Source organism: Echinops telfairi, unplaced genomic scaffold (genome assembly GCF_000313985.2).
Source record: "Echinops telfairi isolate 266 unplaced genomic scaffold, ASM31398v2 ScPeMD7_4;HRSCAF=17, whole genome shotgun sequence".
NCBI classification, from domain to species: domain Eukaryota; kingdom Metazoa; phylum Chordata; class Mammalia; order Afrosoricida; family Tenrecidae; genus Echinops; species Echinops telfairi.
The window spans coordinates 8,553,563-8,569,811 of NW_022103900.1; the positions used below are offsets into that span (position 1 = coordinate 8,553,563).

At 41.0% G+C, this 16,249-nt stretch overlaps 1 protein-coding gene across 1 annotated transcript in view; it reads left to right on the top strand.

Moving 5' to 3' along the window:
- LOC101644888 (sodium channel protein type 1 subunit alpha) overlaps positions 1-16,249 on the top strand; it is a 174,133-nt gene that overhangs the window by 92,352 nt on the left and 65,532 nt on the right. The window contains exons 4-11 of the mRNA XM_004703766.2: positions 1,703-1,792; positions 3,659-3,787; positions 8,314-8,405; positions 9,282-9,551; positions 10,979-11,042; positions 11,516-11,657; positions 12,869-13,075; positions 15,429-15,713. Of these exons, the coding sequence (XP_004703823.1) occupies positions 1,703-1,792; positions 3,659-3,787; positions 8,314-8,405; positions 9,282-9,551; positions 10,979-11,042; positions 11,516-11,657; positions 12,869-13,075; positions 15,429-15,713 (1,279 nt within the window). The remainder of the gene's footprint in view (positions 1-1,702; positions 1,793-3,658; positions 3,788-8,313; positions 8,406-9,281; positions 9,552-10,978; positions 11,043-11,515; positions 11,658-12,868; positions 13,076-15,428; positions 15,714-16,249) is intronic.

Sequence of the window (16,249 nt, forward strand, 5' to 3'; positions counted from 1 at the left end):
GTTCCCTTGTCCCTGGGTTTGTTAACACCTCTTCCCTTCCCCCCACCTCCCCCTCTCCCATGTCCCCCCGGAACTGTCAGTCCCGTTGTTTTCTCTTCCAGATTGTTCATTCAGCCTGTCCTATCCAGACAGACCTGCGGAGACAACAACATGCACAAAAACAAGACAGAGCAAAACCAAGCAACAACTTTTCTAATGAAATCTATACTGGCTATGGGCTAAATTTAAGTCATTGAATTATGACTGTGCCACGCAAAATGTCCTACTTTGTAGAGTCCCGGCAGGTGAAAAAAAACACCTAAAATTGTGTTTCACCTGGTTTTTAGGGATTTGACCTTGGGAGTGCCATAGATGCGAACTCTACAACTAATTTCATGTTCGTGAAGGAAAAAATGAAATCACCATTTCTGATTTGGCATTATATTTGGTAGCTTTGATGAAAAATGGACTTGAAATTATTAAGCTCATACTGCTTGATTTAAAATGGAATGATTCTAAACTTGAAAAGGTTACTTGGTTTTTAATCTGGCCATAACAAATTGCTTAAGGCCACAACATTATGGTGAAAAGTGAAGGATTTGGAATATTAAAGTCATATGTGCAGACTTTACATTTATCTGGATGATTCCTTCTCATTTGTGTCCCTAGTGCCATCATGTGGTCACTTCATGAAAACTTTCTTTTTTGCTGTTATGGAAAATTTTTCTTTTGGCAGAAAGTTCTAGTGAAAAGATGCTTGGACCTGATGGCCAGGAATCTGTTCTAGTCCTTGGTCAAGTTACCGAATTCCTGTAGAACATAGTCCTTTTTATCTAATTTCTGGGGGTTATGATTAGACTCACTTTTTAAGGTTTCTTTCAATTCTATAATTTTATGTCATATTCACTGATGTTAGCTAACACTTAGATAGCACTTACTAATTCACAGGCATGATTGCTAACATTTCACACAGAGTAACACAAATAATCTACCTCAAAAGGAAGAGGTCTTTGCATTATTAGCACCATTGTATAAAATTAAGATGAGATGAAACACAGCTTGATTCAGAGGTACAGAAAGGCCAAGTAGCTTATCCAAAATCACTTTTCTATGTGAATTTTAATTATATTCACAGATTTTTCAATCCTGGCCTTCAAAGATACTCATTTTTAATTTTGCCCAAGACTGTTGCACAAGCAGATAAACTCAGTTGATTTAGGGCAATCCAACACTTACTATCGTGCTACCTTTTGACTACAAAGTATTTTCATTCATTAAACAAAATTGCGTAATATCTATTTATATAAATTATAATGTTGATGGTGTATGCCCTTCCTCAGCAATATATCATTTAAATCACTTTAATTCATTCAAGACAGTGTTTTCGGCCTTGAAACTCTTCAAATCTTCCCATGAAAGTTGCCTCAGAAGTAAAGATATTGGTTTAATAAGAGTAGCAGAAAAACACTTGTATATTGATCTAATGCTTTCCCAAATATTTTCTCATACATACATTATCGCAACACTACAGCTGCTCTGTGAGGATAATATTGTTATCGACAGTTTAAATTTCCAGAAGCCAAAGCAGAAAGAGATTCGATCATAGCATGCCCACCCTGTAAATGCCACCGAATCCTGGCTGAGCGGCCGCTCGAGTTTTCAGTGTTAGTTCTCTGATGTAATGTTCGGATTTTCCTGTGTGTGTTCCTTAACAATCACCTACATTATTCAGCATGCTAATCATGTGCACTATTTTGACAAACTGCGTGTTCATGACCATGAGTAATCCTCCTGACTGGACAAAGAATGTAGAGTAAGTTCGTGTTATTTCAGGTTGTTTAAGAGATGGAGAGAAGTAGAGAAAGAGAGAGATCCTTGTTTGGGATTTTGAAATCATGTCTGGATGCAGCCATTAGAAAGAGCTGGAGAGCATTTTTATGACAGCTTTTTCTGGACTCAGTTCCACAGTGGGACGAAGCAGTCCTTGGCGCTCAGGTCTGCTGATATTTCTCCTTTACTTGTACCTGCTGGACAGCAGAGCCCATCGCTCTTGCACAACTCACCTTTCCTTTAGGACCTGCAGTGGCCAAAGCCAATGTGAGCAAAGATCCAATATGGTGGACGTTGGTTTCTGAGTATAGTGAGTTATGAATACAGTGCGCTAAAAGAAACCCACAAATGCGGCAAGAAGTCATTGCTGATGCTCACTAAGCTATTCTTTCTCTTAGGTGCCTCCACTCGATGTCAGACAGAGTAGTGTTCAAGTGTGGGCACCAGGAATGGTTGGGGAGTAGGGAATTTTTAAATTATGGCTTTTAGAACTTAACACTTCAGTAGATTGAGTACAAAATTAATTGAACTCAAAGTTCGGGTAGCATGTTCAGAATTCAAAAGCATGACAAAATGCTCCCAATTCATGGTAGGCCTTTGAGAGCAGAGAGCCAACTTTGTGATCATCAACACTGTGGGTACTCTAATAGTGTGCCCCTTTGGGGGTCACTCCTCTGATCACATTAGCAGTGCAAACCTTCTTACTCTAAGGTTGCTGATCCTTCAAACAACCAAAGAGGGATTCCCTAGGAGCTCTGCTTTTGAAATTTGCAGCTGGAGCTCATCAAGAAGCACAAAAGATGCTCAAGGAACTAATAAAACTAGCAAAAAATATGAATTTTGCAGTATTGGCGTTAACTAGTGAGGCCCTACAGGTCTTCATGCCCCTTTTTCGTGATTGTATGTAATCACCTTACCACCCCATCTTTGAATATAGCATTCAAGTTTTGGAAACACCCAAGTGTCTGAATTAGCAATTCCCCCACCTTAAATGTAATTTCAACCTCAATGACTGCAGAATGAGCCACCTGAATTTGATGAAGTCATTTTTTATGAAGTTGGATGAAGTCGTTTTTCAACCAAATTCACCTATCATCTTAGAAAACTTAGAATTATTCCCTAATTCTTAAAACATAATTGAGTTGGTGTCTCTTACCTCAAAAAGAAAAGAGTTTTGTGCTTCTGCAGTATACCTATTCCTCACAACATCATCTCACCTGATATTTCGTATTTGCAGTAGTAAAAACTGACTACCTATTATTTTGTACATTAACAATGTATATCTCGCTGTCTCACACACCAACTCATGAGGTGAGACTCATGCTGGCCGTGATTTGAAGGTTACTTGCCAGTTTGGCTGAGCAATAAGTCTTAGTGGCTTGGCAGTTATGTAAGAGTGAAATTTGGCAGTTATGTAATGATGACATTTGGAAGCTATCCAATATCCTTATTCTTCACTTTGCGATCTGGTATGGCCTTCCTCCATTTGTACTTTAACACTGACATGCTCTGTGAGCCTGGAGTTTAGTGCCTCAACATGTCATAAGTGAAGAGTAGGAGTATTATTGTGAATCACCTGAGTATACTCAATAGTTCTCCTGGGCTCTATTCATTCACATCAATACCCAGATATTTCAGACAGTTGCTAGACAGATTATATTCAACAGTATTCTCATACCACTCTTCGGATATTTTAAACAACTCATTATGTCACATTTCTATGACAATTAATCAATTTGGTAAAATTCCTTTTTAGTAGTCATCTATTCCACTGATAGAATTATAAAAATAGATATGCTATCAGAGAAAAAGTATTACTTTATAACTTCTTTTGGATGCTTCTCTTCAGATACACCTTCACAGGAATATATACATTTGAATCACTCATAAAAATTATTGCAAGGGGCTTCTGCTTAGAAGACTTTACTTTTCTTCGAGATCCTTGGAACTGGCTTGATTTCACTGTCATTACATTTGCGTAAGTACCTTTTTTTGGTGAAACTTTGTGTGTTCAAGAAGTGCTTATGCTTGTAAATAATTATTGATGAGAAATTTAGACTGGATTTAAATTTGGGGGCTTCAAATGTATTTTTCTTTTTTTAATAAATTTATTTGGGTCTCGTATAACTATTTTTAAATGTTTCAAATATATATTTATAGTTATTAAATACTTTTATTGAGGGCTCTTACCTCTCTTATCACAATCCATACATTCATCCAGTGTGTCAAACACATTTGCTCATATGCTGCCATCATCATTTTCAAAGCATTCTCTTCCCACTTGAGCTCCTGATATCAGCTCCCCATTTCTTCCCCTCCCTCCCCCACCCACCCTCCCTCACGAACCCTTGATGAGTTATAGATTATTGTTTTCATATCTTACATTGTCCTCCATCGCCCTTCACCCACTTTTCCATTGTTTGTCCCCCTGGGAGGGGGTTCTAGGTTGATCCTTGTGATCGATTCCCCCTTTCTCCCCCCACCCTCCCCTATTCCTCCAGGTATCTCTACTCTCATTGTTGGCCCTGCGGGGGCGGGGGGTGATTATCTATCCTGGATTCTCTGTGATGTGGGCTCTTGTCTGTAGCAGTGTGCTTGTTCTGGTCTAATCTGATTTGTAAGGTAGAATTGAGGTCATGAGGTGAAGAAGCACCAAAGAACTAGAGGAAAGTTGTGTATTTCATCGGTGCTATACTGCCCGCTGATTGGCTCATTTCTTCCCTATGACCCTTCTGTAGGGGATATCCAATTGTCTACAGATGGGCATTGTGTCTCCACTCCATGCCCCCCTCCCCCAATCTCCTTGGGTATGATTTTGTTCTGGGTCTTAGTTGCCTGGTACCCAATCTCATCGATACCTCATGACCACATAAACTGGTGTGCTTCTTCCATGTGGGCTTTGTTGCTTCTCAGCTAGATGGCCGCTTGTTTATCCTCAAGCCTTTAAGACCCCAGACGCTCTATCTTTTGATAGCCAGGCAGCATCAGCTTTCTTCACCACATTTGCTTAGGCACCCATTCTGTCTTCAGCAATTGTGTAGGGAAGGTGAACATCACAGAATGCTGGATTGTTAGAACAAAGTGTTCTTGTGTTGAGGGAGTAATTGAGTCATGGGGTTTATACAACCCTTATCACAATCTATACATACATCTATTTGGATTTAAATTTAACACAACAAAAAATAGAGTGGCCTTTCACTTTAGAATGAAGTTGTGGCAGTAGTCGAAATGATTCAAGCTACATTTTTCAGTAAATTTCATAATACTACTTTTCCAGCATGCAAACACACACAGACACACACACACACACACACACACAGAGCTAATGTGAAAAAGCATATATTCATAGTACATACGTGAAAATGGTTTTTAAAAAACTATACCCCAAATAATTCTGTTAGCTTCCTCTAACATTTTTTAAACTTCGATTGAAAAGAAAACATAGACTGCTAATGACATCATACAAATCAAACAAAAAGAAAACAAGACAGTATAATATATTAACTTATTATTTCATGAGCAAAATTATTTTTAAGACATAAATGCACATTCTTGTTCTTTCTATTTTTCTCCTGATAACCTTCGCCTTTCTTACTTCCTATATTCTTTCATCAGTCTGTGTGTGTATATGTGTGTGTGTGTGTGTCTGTGTGTGTGTAGCTCTCTTTCTTGAACCTCCATATAATCTTCTTATCTTTATTTACTGTTCATCTCCAAAACGAAAACAAAGCCAGTGACCATGGAAGCTGTTCTGGCTGACAGAGGCCCCTTATGCCCAGAGTAGAAGTGTATTCCTCAGTGTTTTCAAGGCGATGTACGACCTTTTGGCAAAAGATGCCAAGTCTTTCTTTCTTCCACTGCACTTCTAGGTGGGGTCAAAGCTCAGTGACAAGTCAAATACTTAAGTATTTGTGCCTCTCAGAGGCGCCTACGTATCCAAATACACAAGTTTTGGAGACTAGTACATTTCCTCAAGGAAAAAGAGATTCACAAACCAATGGGAGACTATTTAGACATAACTGCTGGTATCCCCTAGGAGCTCTGGTTGCAGTGGTTCCACATTTGACTGTTAGTCTCAAGGTCAGCAGTTCAAAACCACCAGCTGCTCTGTGGGAGAACAATGAGACTTTCCTACTCCTGTAGTGATTTACAGTCTCAAAAAACGGGGAGACAGTTCCACCCTGTCCTATAGGGTGTCCCTATAAGTCAGAATTGCCTCAGTGACAGGAGGAAAGGTCCCCACATCCCCTGCTTTTGAGAAGTTTGCTTTACTTCCTTAGATCTCATGAAAGGCCTACAATACAAAACCCTATTGTCCCTCACGGAAACTCTTCTGATTTTCACTGTCACAAAACAAAGTTGAAAAGTGAAACTAGAATTTGGTGAGGGTTTTTTGGGCAGTTAACTGTGAAAGAGACAGCTTGCACAGACGTCCAGCAGCAAGTTCCATTGCCAAGTTGCTCCCCGAGAACCACACTGCACATACGTGATGACTCCATGCTCTGGGCTGTGTCTTTATCATTTCATTCCTGCCTTGACTCTGTGCTCGTGTTACTAGGGTAAGTCCAAGTGGATGGCTACAAAATCATAGGAACTTTTATTAAACATATTAAAATGTGAAAGCTATTTATTTTCTTGGCATATTTTCTATTTAGGTCTAACCACTTCTGAGGTAGTGTTTCCATCTCTACAACCCTCCCCTGAAGAATTTTAAGTTACATCCCATCAAAACGGTGGTTAAGGCATCCTTGAGGGATAAAACTTATTTTCCTTTTCAAGGTTCCTTGAGTTTTGAGAACAACAACAACAAAGGGCTAATGGAGCCAGGCCAGGCTGTAGGATGGCTGGGCTAAGATTTCCCAGCAGACGTCTTATCAGACAGCGCTCGCTGCCATTGCATTGTTAGGATAGGCAAGGCTTCCTCGGTATTGCAAGTCTCTTTTTTCTATCACTGCTGCCTAATAAGTCTCCATGGTCATCTTGTGTTTGTTGAGAAAATCTATCAAGATTCCCCCTAGAGAAACCCAGAAAAAGTTTCCATAGCCTTCTAAGCTGACATCTCTGCTTTGAATCTCACTGTGCTAGGAGAAACCCTTGAAAGGCACTCCTTTGCTTAGTCTTTGTTGTTTGATTGGTTGGTTGGCTGTTTGTTTGGGTTTTGTTGTTGCTGTTGTTTAAAGCATTGTAAAGAGACTAAGGCTGGTATATTGAGCAAACTTGTCAGTAGCCATCCATCAATCACTGAAACATGTTTTGTTTGGAATAATCCAGCATGTGTATGAACTGAAATCATGGTAGCCACACTTTCGTACCAATCCTCATCATGTATGTTTTTGTGTGTTACTTGGTAGGCTGTTTTTTGGAGTCTGGGAATCCGCAGAAAATTTTCCCACGTAAATGAAATACTCCTTCACCTTATGCCACCTCCACTTCTGGGAGGTTTCATCGAAACCCTGTCCATTAGGTAGTGGGGGAGACCTGTCGGTGAACGTAGAGTAGGTGGAGGAATCTGGACCAATGCTACGTGCCTTCACCCTTCTGCCCAGGAGGTCTCTTTCTTGGCTGCCTACAGAAGATGCACAAGAGGAGGAGCAGATGCCCTGGCACACTCGGAATTCCAACTGCTGCCTTGGCCATCTGAATTCCAGGTCTCATCAGTAGGAGCCCGTTTTCACCACTCTTACTGGCGATAACTCAAAAGGAGGCATCGTGGGGGCTCTGCTTCTTGAAAATGAGCCAACACCAATGGCAGAGCAGCATTGGGTCTCGAAAACATTGTTCTTCATTTGACTCACTTCCAGTGAAAAGCTACCCCAAGTAAAATGTATTATATGCAGAACAGCAATCTGCCTTTTAGATTTCTGTGGGGTGATTTCATCTGTTTTTTTCTCCTGGCTGAAACGTGACACGACAGCCAAGACTTCTTTCTCTATTTTGCTGTGGTTGTTGTTGTTCCTTCTCCCAAGTAAAGGGGAATGTTGAATACCTTGCTTTCCAAAGCAGCGACAGCAATGTAAACGCTGTGCTTTCTACTCCCGGAAAAAGTTACAGGCTCAGAAGCCCACAGGGGCTGTTCTACCCTGGCCTGTGGGGTCACTATGAGTAAAAATCAACTTGAGGGCACTGAGTTTGATTTTTTTTGTTTTTATGGCCATATATTTTGTTTGTAAGGTCAGAGTGATGGCTTTTCATAGCTAAGGTGTTACTTTATGTATTTATGACTTAAAAACCCAGCAAAGAGATCTTTAGAAAAGACAGCAACAAAATATCTAAATTCTGTTTAAATCTTGAATAAGCCCGATTTACTTTTACTGGTACATAACAGAATATATAAACTTAGGAATTTTTTTTAAGATCCTCACACTTTCAGAGTCTTGAAAGCTTTGAAAATTATTTCTGGAATTCAAGGTAAAGTGTATATTGTTAGAGAATAAAGTTCCTTGTGCCCGGACCTCTTTGTTTGTATCTTATTACTGTGTTTGTGTGTGAACTCCCCGACTACAGATATGTGACAGAGTTTGTAGACCTGGGCAATGTCTCCGCATTAAGAACATTCAGAGTTCTCCGAGCACTGAAAACCATCTCCGTCATTCCAGGTGAGAGCGAGGTTATATGCTGACACGGAATGCATGTCTTTTGAGCATCAATATCTTTGCTTTACTTCTAGTCTTACAGAAAACGGGGAGTCATTAGACCAGGTGTCACACAGAAAATGATTCCTACTATCTAGAGATAAGTTTTTTTTTCTCTTTTCACATTTTGTGGTCCAGCTTAGGGCATAATAGTTTCTTGCAGGAGATGCTACAACAGTCTTTGTTGTTTGCACTCAGACAATGCCATTTGTGTTTATTTTGTTTTGTTTATCTACATGTCATTTGAACCAAGGATTTGTTCCCTATTAAATGCACCAACAAACATCTTCATATTTATTATAGACATAGACAGCTGTGTACACACTAAGTTTGCTAATAAAACCTAGTGAAGAGTAGCATGAATCTGAATGGAGAATTTATGATCCTAAGGGGCAATTATACATTGAACTGCCTACAGTTTTCTAGATAAAATTTTCAACTCTAAAGAGGAACTTCAAAATATATACTCATTTTGTTAGTATACTGACAACTCACCCTACATATTGTGTAGGACAAAAATTCATGAACAAAAAGAAGAGATACTCCAGTTTCTCTTCCGAGCAAATAAATCGTTCACCTTTTACATTATTATAGGTTTTCTGAATACCATGAGTTTCTCATGATCTTCTCTCAAAATGATGGGATGTGTATGGATTTTTATTTCATTGTCTGAGGCGTCCATCTCCATGAGCCCTTCAGCCTTCCCTGTACTGGGGCTCTTCCATGAGTGTTGCCACCGAATGTGGACTTATGCCTGGATTCTGGGCTTTTGAGAAATTTGTGTGATGATTTCGTATCTCGGATATGTTTTAAAATGCATTGTAATCTCCTTTCTTTCAGGCCTGAAGACCATCGTGGGGGCCCTGATCCAGTCGGTGAAGAAGCTCTCTGACGTCATGATCCTGACTGTGTTCTGTCTGAGTGTCTTTGCCCTGATAGGACTCCAGCTCTTCATGGGCAACCTGAGGAATAAGTGTGTACAATGGCCTCCCACCAATGCTTCCCTGGAGGAGCATACTATAGAGAGGAATGTAACTACGGATTACAATGGCACACTTGTAAATGAGACTCATTATGACTTTGACTGGAAATCATATATTCAAGATGCAAGTAAGAATTGTTGTTGTTAGTTGCCATTGAGTTGTTACAAACCAGAACTGCTCCATTAGAGTTTCTTGGCAGTAATCTTAATGGAAACAGATCACCAGGACTTTTCCTCTGCAGTACCACAGGGTGGGTTCAAACTGCCAACCATTAGATCAGCAGTTGAGTGCAAATCATATGAGCGTTTGCCCTTTAAGATGCCATATGTTTTTTGCTCCATGTCAGTAGAACCAAGTAAGAAATGCTGTTGTGTGTGCTTGTTCTTGCACCCGGGAAGGAGAATGGAAAACTTGGGTTGTGGGCTCTTAAAATAAAGTCCTAGTTAATCCATGTTTAGCTACTTAAGACGATGTTTTCATTTGGTGTTTCTTTCCCCCTGGACTTGAAATAATTGAATATTTATGTTCTTAGAACTAATTTTAAAGAAGAGCTTCGTTAATCATTTTAGTAAGCGTTTGCACATGCATTTAATGATTTAACTCATACTTATCCTAGTGTTTACTCTTAAATGCTGCTTTCTATTGTGTCATCATGTGAGAAGCTGAAGAATTTAGCTAGAAAGAAATAATTATAGAAATGTCATTTGCTGTGCATTCTTTCCATGGCGATTGAGCCCCTGGAGTGAGATAAAATAAGTGAAAGCCCTTTGGAAATTCTAAAGCGCTATGCAAATATATTCCATTAAATGGTAATCATGGAATGTCTTATGAGATATGGGGTAGAGGCAGGGGAAATGTAACATCCCATGACTTCAGGAGGCTAAGACTTTAGTAGATTGCTTTTGTTGAGTTTATAAAGGGCAAGTGAGACTTACAGAGAAATATTGTTCTTATATTTGAAAAGTAGTATTATATAAGGAAACAAATACCAAATTTGGTAGCTAATGCCAAAGCTTTTACTGTAAACTGCCTATCACACATCCTGGAAACTGGTAGAATGCATATCACATTTAATTATTTTTCACTCATAAATAGTGTGAAAAAACAATAGACAATCAGAAAAAACATACAGCCCCTTTGTCTTGACATGTGTTATTGTTTTGAGAGGGCAGAGAGCTTCCTCTCATTCTTATCTTTTTTACAGTTTTGCATTTCATTTTTCATGTGGATCATGGAAAAGCACTGATATCTTTTGAAAATATTATGTAGGCATCTGTGGTTATCGTTAGTTTGATGTTTATAATGAGGAAACACTTTGCATTAGTAAATGTTTACCCCCTCCCCCTGCCCCCCCTTAAAGTAACACCTAGTATTTGGAGGGAGAAGTAACAGAAATCACGTGTCTCAGAATTAATTATACTATATGTTTAAATTATAAGTATGTATAAAATTGCTCAAGGAAACCTACAAGTGGAACCTACTCTTTTTGTTCTCCTGCTAGTGTTTTTAATGATGCAAATGTTTCTCATGTCACTGTTTTTTTTCTCCAAACAGGATACCATTATTTCTTGGAGGGTTTTTTAGATGCACTCCTATGTGGAAATAGCTCTGATGCAGGGTAAGTTAATAATGCATATGTGTTTGTCTATATAAGTATTTGTATTTCTCCCTCTTCTTATAGCAGCTGAAAAAAATAAACAACTAACTTTTCATTTTAATTTTCAATAAGTGAGACTAATTATGTGAAGTATTACTTAGATATTTATAATTTTATGTTTCAAAAAAAGGAAGCAATGGTGGTATGATTTGGTATAAGACTACGTGACTATAAATCTGCTCTGGAAATGATAGTAGGACAAATGAAAGTGACATATATTAAAATGCTAATTGGTCAATGGAAAAATAGTTTTGTAAGTACTATGAAAGCATTTGAAAATATGGAAAGCTAAATTGTTTAATGGTTAGTCAAATTATATTGTCAGGTTGAAAACTATGTTATTTATTATTACTTGAAGTAGCAAATCTTCTTGGAAAGATGCTAAAAAGACATCAGAACCCACTATGTAACACTTCATTTTGCCCTGTTTACAGCCAGTGTCCAGAAGGCTACATGTGTGTGAAAGCTGGTAGAAACCCCAATTACGGCTATACCAGCTTTGATACTTTCAGCTGGGCTTTCTTGTCCCTGTTTCGACTGATGACTCAGGACTTTTGGGAAAATCTTTACCAACTGGTGAGAACTTGAGTAGACACATACTGCATTTAAGTAGAAGTGAGCATGAAAATCAATTCTGCTATGAAACCCAAACCACAGCATAATATGATGGAGAGGGGGGAACAAAGCCAGACCTGTTGCCCTGGAGTTGATTCCAACAATGAGCAGCCTTGTACGATAGAGTCGAATCCCTCCTAGGGGTTCCAAGGCTATGATCTGTACAGGAACAGGGTTTTTTTGTTTTTTTGGGTTTTTTTTAACACTTTATTAGGGGCTCATACAACTGTTATCGCAATCCATACACACATCAATTGTGTAAAGCGCATTTGTACATCGTTTCTCAAAACATTTTCTCTCCATTTAAACCCCCGACATTAGGTCCTCATTTTTCCCCTCCCTCCCCGCTCCCCCCTCCCTCATGAGCCCTTGATAGTTTATAAATGGGTATTTTGTCATAGCTTGCCCTGTCGGATGTCTCCTTTCACCCACTTTTCGGTTGTCTGTCCCCCAGGGAGGAGGTCACATACAGTTCCATGTAATGGGTTCCCTCTTTCCTACCCATTCTCCCTTTATCCTCCCTGTTTTGCCACTCACACCACTGGTCCTATAGGGCTCATCCGTCCTGGATTCCCTGTATTTTCCAGGAACAGGTTTTTAGTGGGCTCCAACCACCCACCTTTCAGTTAGCAGCCAAATGCTTAACCACTGCTCCACCAGCTTGAAATCAGGGGATTTGAGTACCTCTACCCTACTCACTAAACACAGGTTTAGCTCTGTGCTAGCAGGCGGAAATCTTCTCCCATTTCACCTTGGCTCAAATGCTCTTTCTAACCATTCACAAATAGGACCTCCCCTCAGTCTTACCCAAGACCTCAAACACTACCCTCAGATGGGAGAGGATTAAAAATGAATGGTAGATGTGGAAAGAAAACATCTGCCTCTTCCTTGACCTCCTCTGTGATGGACACCTCCATTGTGTTTTTTATCAACTCCCTCTTCTTCTTGGTGAATCCAAGAATGACTTTCTAGAGGTGAGAGAGTGAACGCCCAAGTCAGAAGAGAAAGTTGAGGAGGATGTTAAGGAGGAGACAGGTAAAGGAGTAAGAGGATATGTGACCAACATAATTAATATCTAACCAGAATCCAGTGAGACACACAATTGGAAAGTTGAAGCCACCAGTTAGGAAAAGTAAACTGAAAAAAATAATTCTGATATTCTCTTTTTCTAGACATTACGTGCTGCTGGGAAAACATACATGATATTTTTTGTGCTGGTCATCTTCTTGGGCTCATTCTACCTGATAAACTTGATCCTGGCCGTGGTGGCCATGGCCTATGAAGAACAGAATCAGGCCACCATGGAAGAGGCAGAGCAGAAAGAGGCTGAATTTCAGCAGATTCTCGAACAACTTAAAAAGCAACAGGAGGCAGCACACGTGAGTTTGCCACCACAAATGTGCCTGGTGTCGCCGCAGGGCCCTTCATCTTTTGTGTTTGCTTTGTGTTTTATTATGAAATGTCTGAAGAAAAAGGGAGAGGCAGACAAATGTTTGAGAGTACAGAGAAGAAGTTGATGGAATTAGGAGTTTTACATTTGGATTAAGTACTGCCTGCTAACCCAAAAAAAAGGTTGCTCAAAGCCACCTAGGGCCTCCATGAGAGACGAACCTGGCAGTCTGCTTCCATAGAGACTAAAGCTAAGTCACCCCTATGGGGCACTTCTATGCAAGGCTGGCACTTCAAACCCACCAGCAGCTCCAGAGTAGAAAGACAAGGCTTTCTACTCCTGTGAAAAGTCTTGGAAACCCACAGGGGCCGTTCTACCTTGGCCTATAGGCTTACTGTGAGCTGAAATGGACTCTGGTCGCCAGTTGAGTTTTGGTTTTAATCACTGTCTTTAAGGAGCCTTGGTTATACATTGATCTATGATCATCATAGCCGGTCGAAACCACCACTCACTCCTTGTGAGAAAGAAAGGACTTTCTCCTCCCTCCCGTAGAGTTACTGTCTCAGAAACTCGTAGGTAGGGGTGGGTGGGGGGGAATGGGGAACTTCCCTGTCCTGCAGAGTTGCTATGAGTCGGCAATCTACTTGATGGCAGTGAGCATGAGCACCTCCCTTTGACTCCCAGTTGGAACCGACTTGCTGGCACCTGACAGCAGACACTGCCTTCTCCCTGGCATGTTCTCCTTAGCATGTGAAAAGACGCACTGCCCTTTCTGAAGAGGGGGATTGCTTTGGGGAACAGCGATCTAGTTACAGGTTCCCAGGACAAGCACACCTTGTAGACATTGTGGATTTGTTCCAGATCACAACAATCAAACAAATCTCAAAGAAAGAAAAAGACAAGTACTATTATCTTTTGGGTTTCCTACTACACCTAGAAGGTGGGTTTACATTGTACTCTAATCTTCCGAATGTCTGGGCAGCATCATGTGAAAGTTTGAAAGACTGTAAGAAATACCGCATGGGACACAGACACATGACGTGAGCGTGGGCTGCTGGGAAAGTAATGCTAGTAGACCTGCACCATGAGCCTTGCCCTCGGCCTTCACTATATTCAGAAGGGACCATAATCTCTGAAGCCCATTGAAGTGAGAGCCTACACAACGACAAAGGCTGGCCTTGCCGTGCTGTCGTGGAGTCTCTTCCGCCACATAGCCAATGTGCTGGGTGGTATAGAACTGCTCCGTGGGCTTTGAAGGCAACCTGTAATTTTTATAGCCAGGAGATTACCTGGCCTTTCTCTCTCTTTTACTTTTTTGGCAGCCAATGGCAGATTTGAGCTACCAACCTATTGATTAGCAGCAGAGTGCTTAACTGTTGAGTTAACAGATCATCTCGTATTGAGAGGACTATGGGGAGAAAATGAATGTTGTAAACAACTGCCAATGTGTACCAGTATGAGCTGTGATAAAATTATTAAAAAAAAATGCTGTTTTGAACCCATGCTCTTTGGGGCCAGTGAGATCCAGTGGTGAGTTGAAGACAATGGAAATGATTTTCAAAGAATTGGTGAAAGTCTAGTCTTGCTTAACAGGAAAACTTTGATCCCTCCTCTTCCATGTTTCTGGGTAGAGAGCTATCAAAGAGGGAGGAAGGGGGATTTGATTACCTTCTGCTCCTGCAGTGGGAGCATCCTCGAAGCTATTGGACAAACCAAGGTTGGTAACTGGAGAAGGAGCGCCAGGTCTTTAGCTCACTCTGCCAAAGCAACTCCTCCAATTTTCTGACAGGCTCCGGTTTCTTTTTCAGATCAAAGAAGGCCATGATAATTAAACGTCAATGTCTAGAGGAAATCAAATCTCAAAAAGTAATATGCACTTATGTCCCTGTTGAAGCCTGATTGATCATCTTGAAATATGTGTCCTGTGAAGCATAAGACAGACATAATAAATGTTAACACACAGAAAATCAAATCATCTGAAAGCCTTCATTAAGTGGAAGTTTTAAAAAAAATGACCCCTATTTTCAGGGCTGCTTCGAAGTCAGGTTTAGTCAGACAATTGCAGTTTTTAAAACGCCAGGCAGCCTCTTGGGCGATGTTGAATCCATTGTCTTGGAGTGGACCCTGGCTCGTGGGGACCCCCCTCTCTGGCAGAGTAGAAATAAGCTCCCTGGGGATTTCAGTGGCTGACTCCTCAGAAGGAGGGTCTCTCTTCCAAGGACCCTCTAGGTGGTCTTGAGTGGACAACTTGCTAGTTAGCAGCAGAGGGCGCTAACCATTTGCCCCATCCAGGGACTCGGGAAAGAACGATAACCCTTCTGTAAACCATGTCCCCCTTGCAGCAGGCAGCCGCCGCCACGGGCTCCGAGCACTCCCGAGAAGCCAGCACGGCGGGCGGCCTCTCGCGCAGCTCCTCCGAAGCCTCCAAGCTGAGCTCCAAGAGCGCGAAGGAGAGAAGGAATCGGAGGAAGAAAAGGAAACAGAAAGAGCAGTCTGGCGGGGAGGAGAAGGACGAGGACGAATTCCACAAATCCGAATCGGAAGACAGCATCAGGCGGAAAGGGTTCCGATTCTCCATCGAAGGGAACCGGCTGACGTATGAAAAGAGGTACTCCTCCCCACACCAGGTACGGCACTGTGGCGTCCACGATGCCTGGGTGGCACGTGGACCCCCGAAAGGGACCGGGTGGGGTACAATGGACCTCGGAAGTTTCATCAGCTGGTGGACTCTCATTTCACTTGAATTTAAATCCGCCCTTTCTTCCAGTAGTCATGAGAAAAGTGCATCTCACAAAGATGCACGTCTATAACTTGGTAGAGTTGAAATCCTCCTGGGGTTGAAAGTCAGGAGATCGGAATTCTGATCCTGGCACTGTCTGCTCTTCGTGTCTGGAACGAAGTTCAGGGTCATCTCTCGGGTTTGCAAGCATCTAGATGGAAGAAAATTGAGTGGGTTGTAGGCTAGCAGATAAGAAATGTCCCTTTAGTTTTCTTAGTGGTTTATGTTGTTCTCCTCATGTGACTTCAAGCCATCCTGTGTCCTCCTGAAAATATTAACCAGGGGACAATTTCTTGAAAATGTACATCACTCTGAACTTCAAAATTGAACTTCAAATTCCTGCAACTCTAAGCCTTATAGGCAAAAGGAATAATATTTTATTTG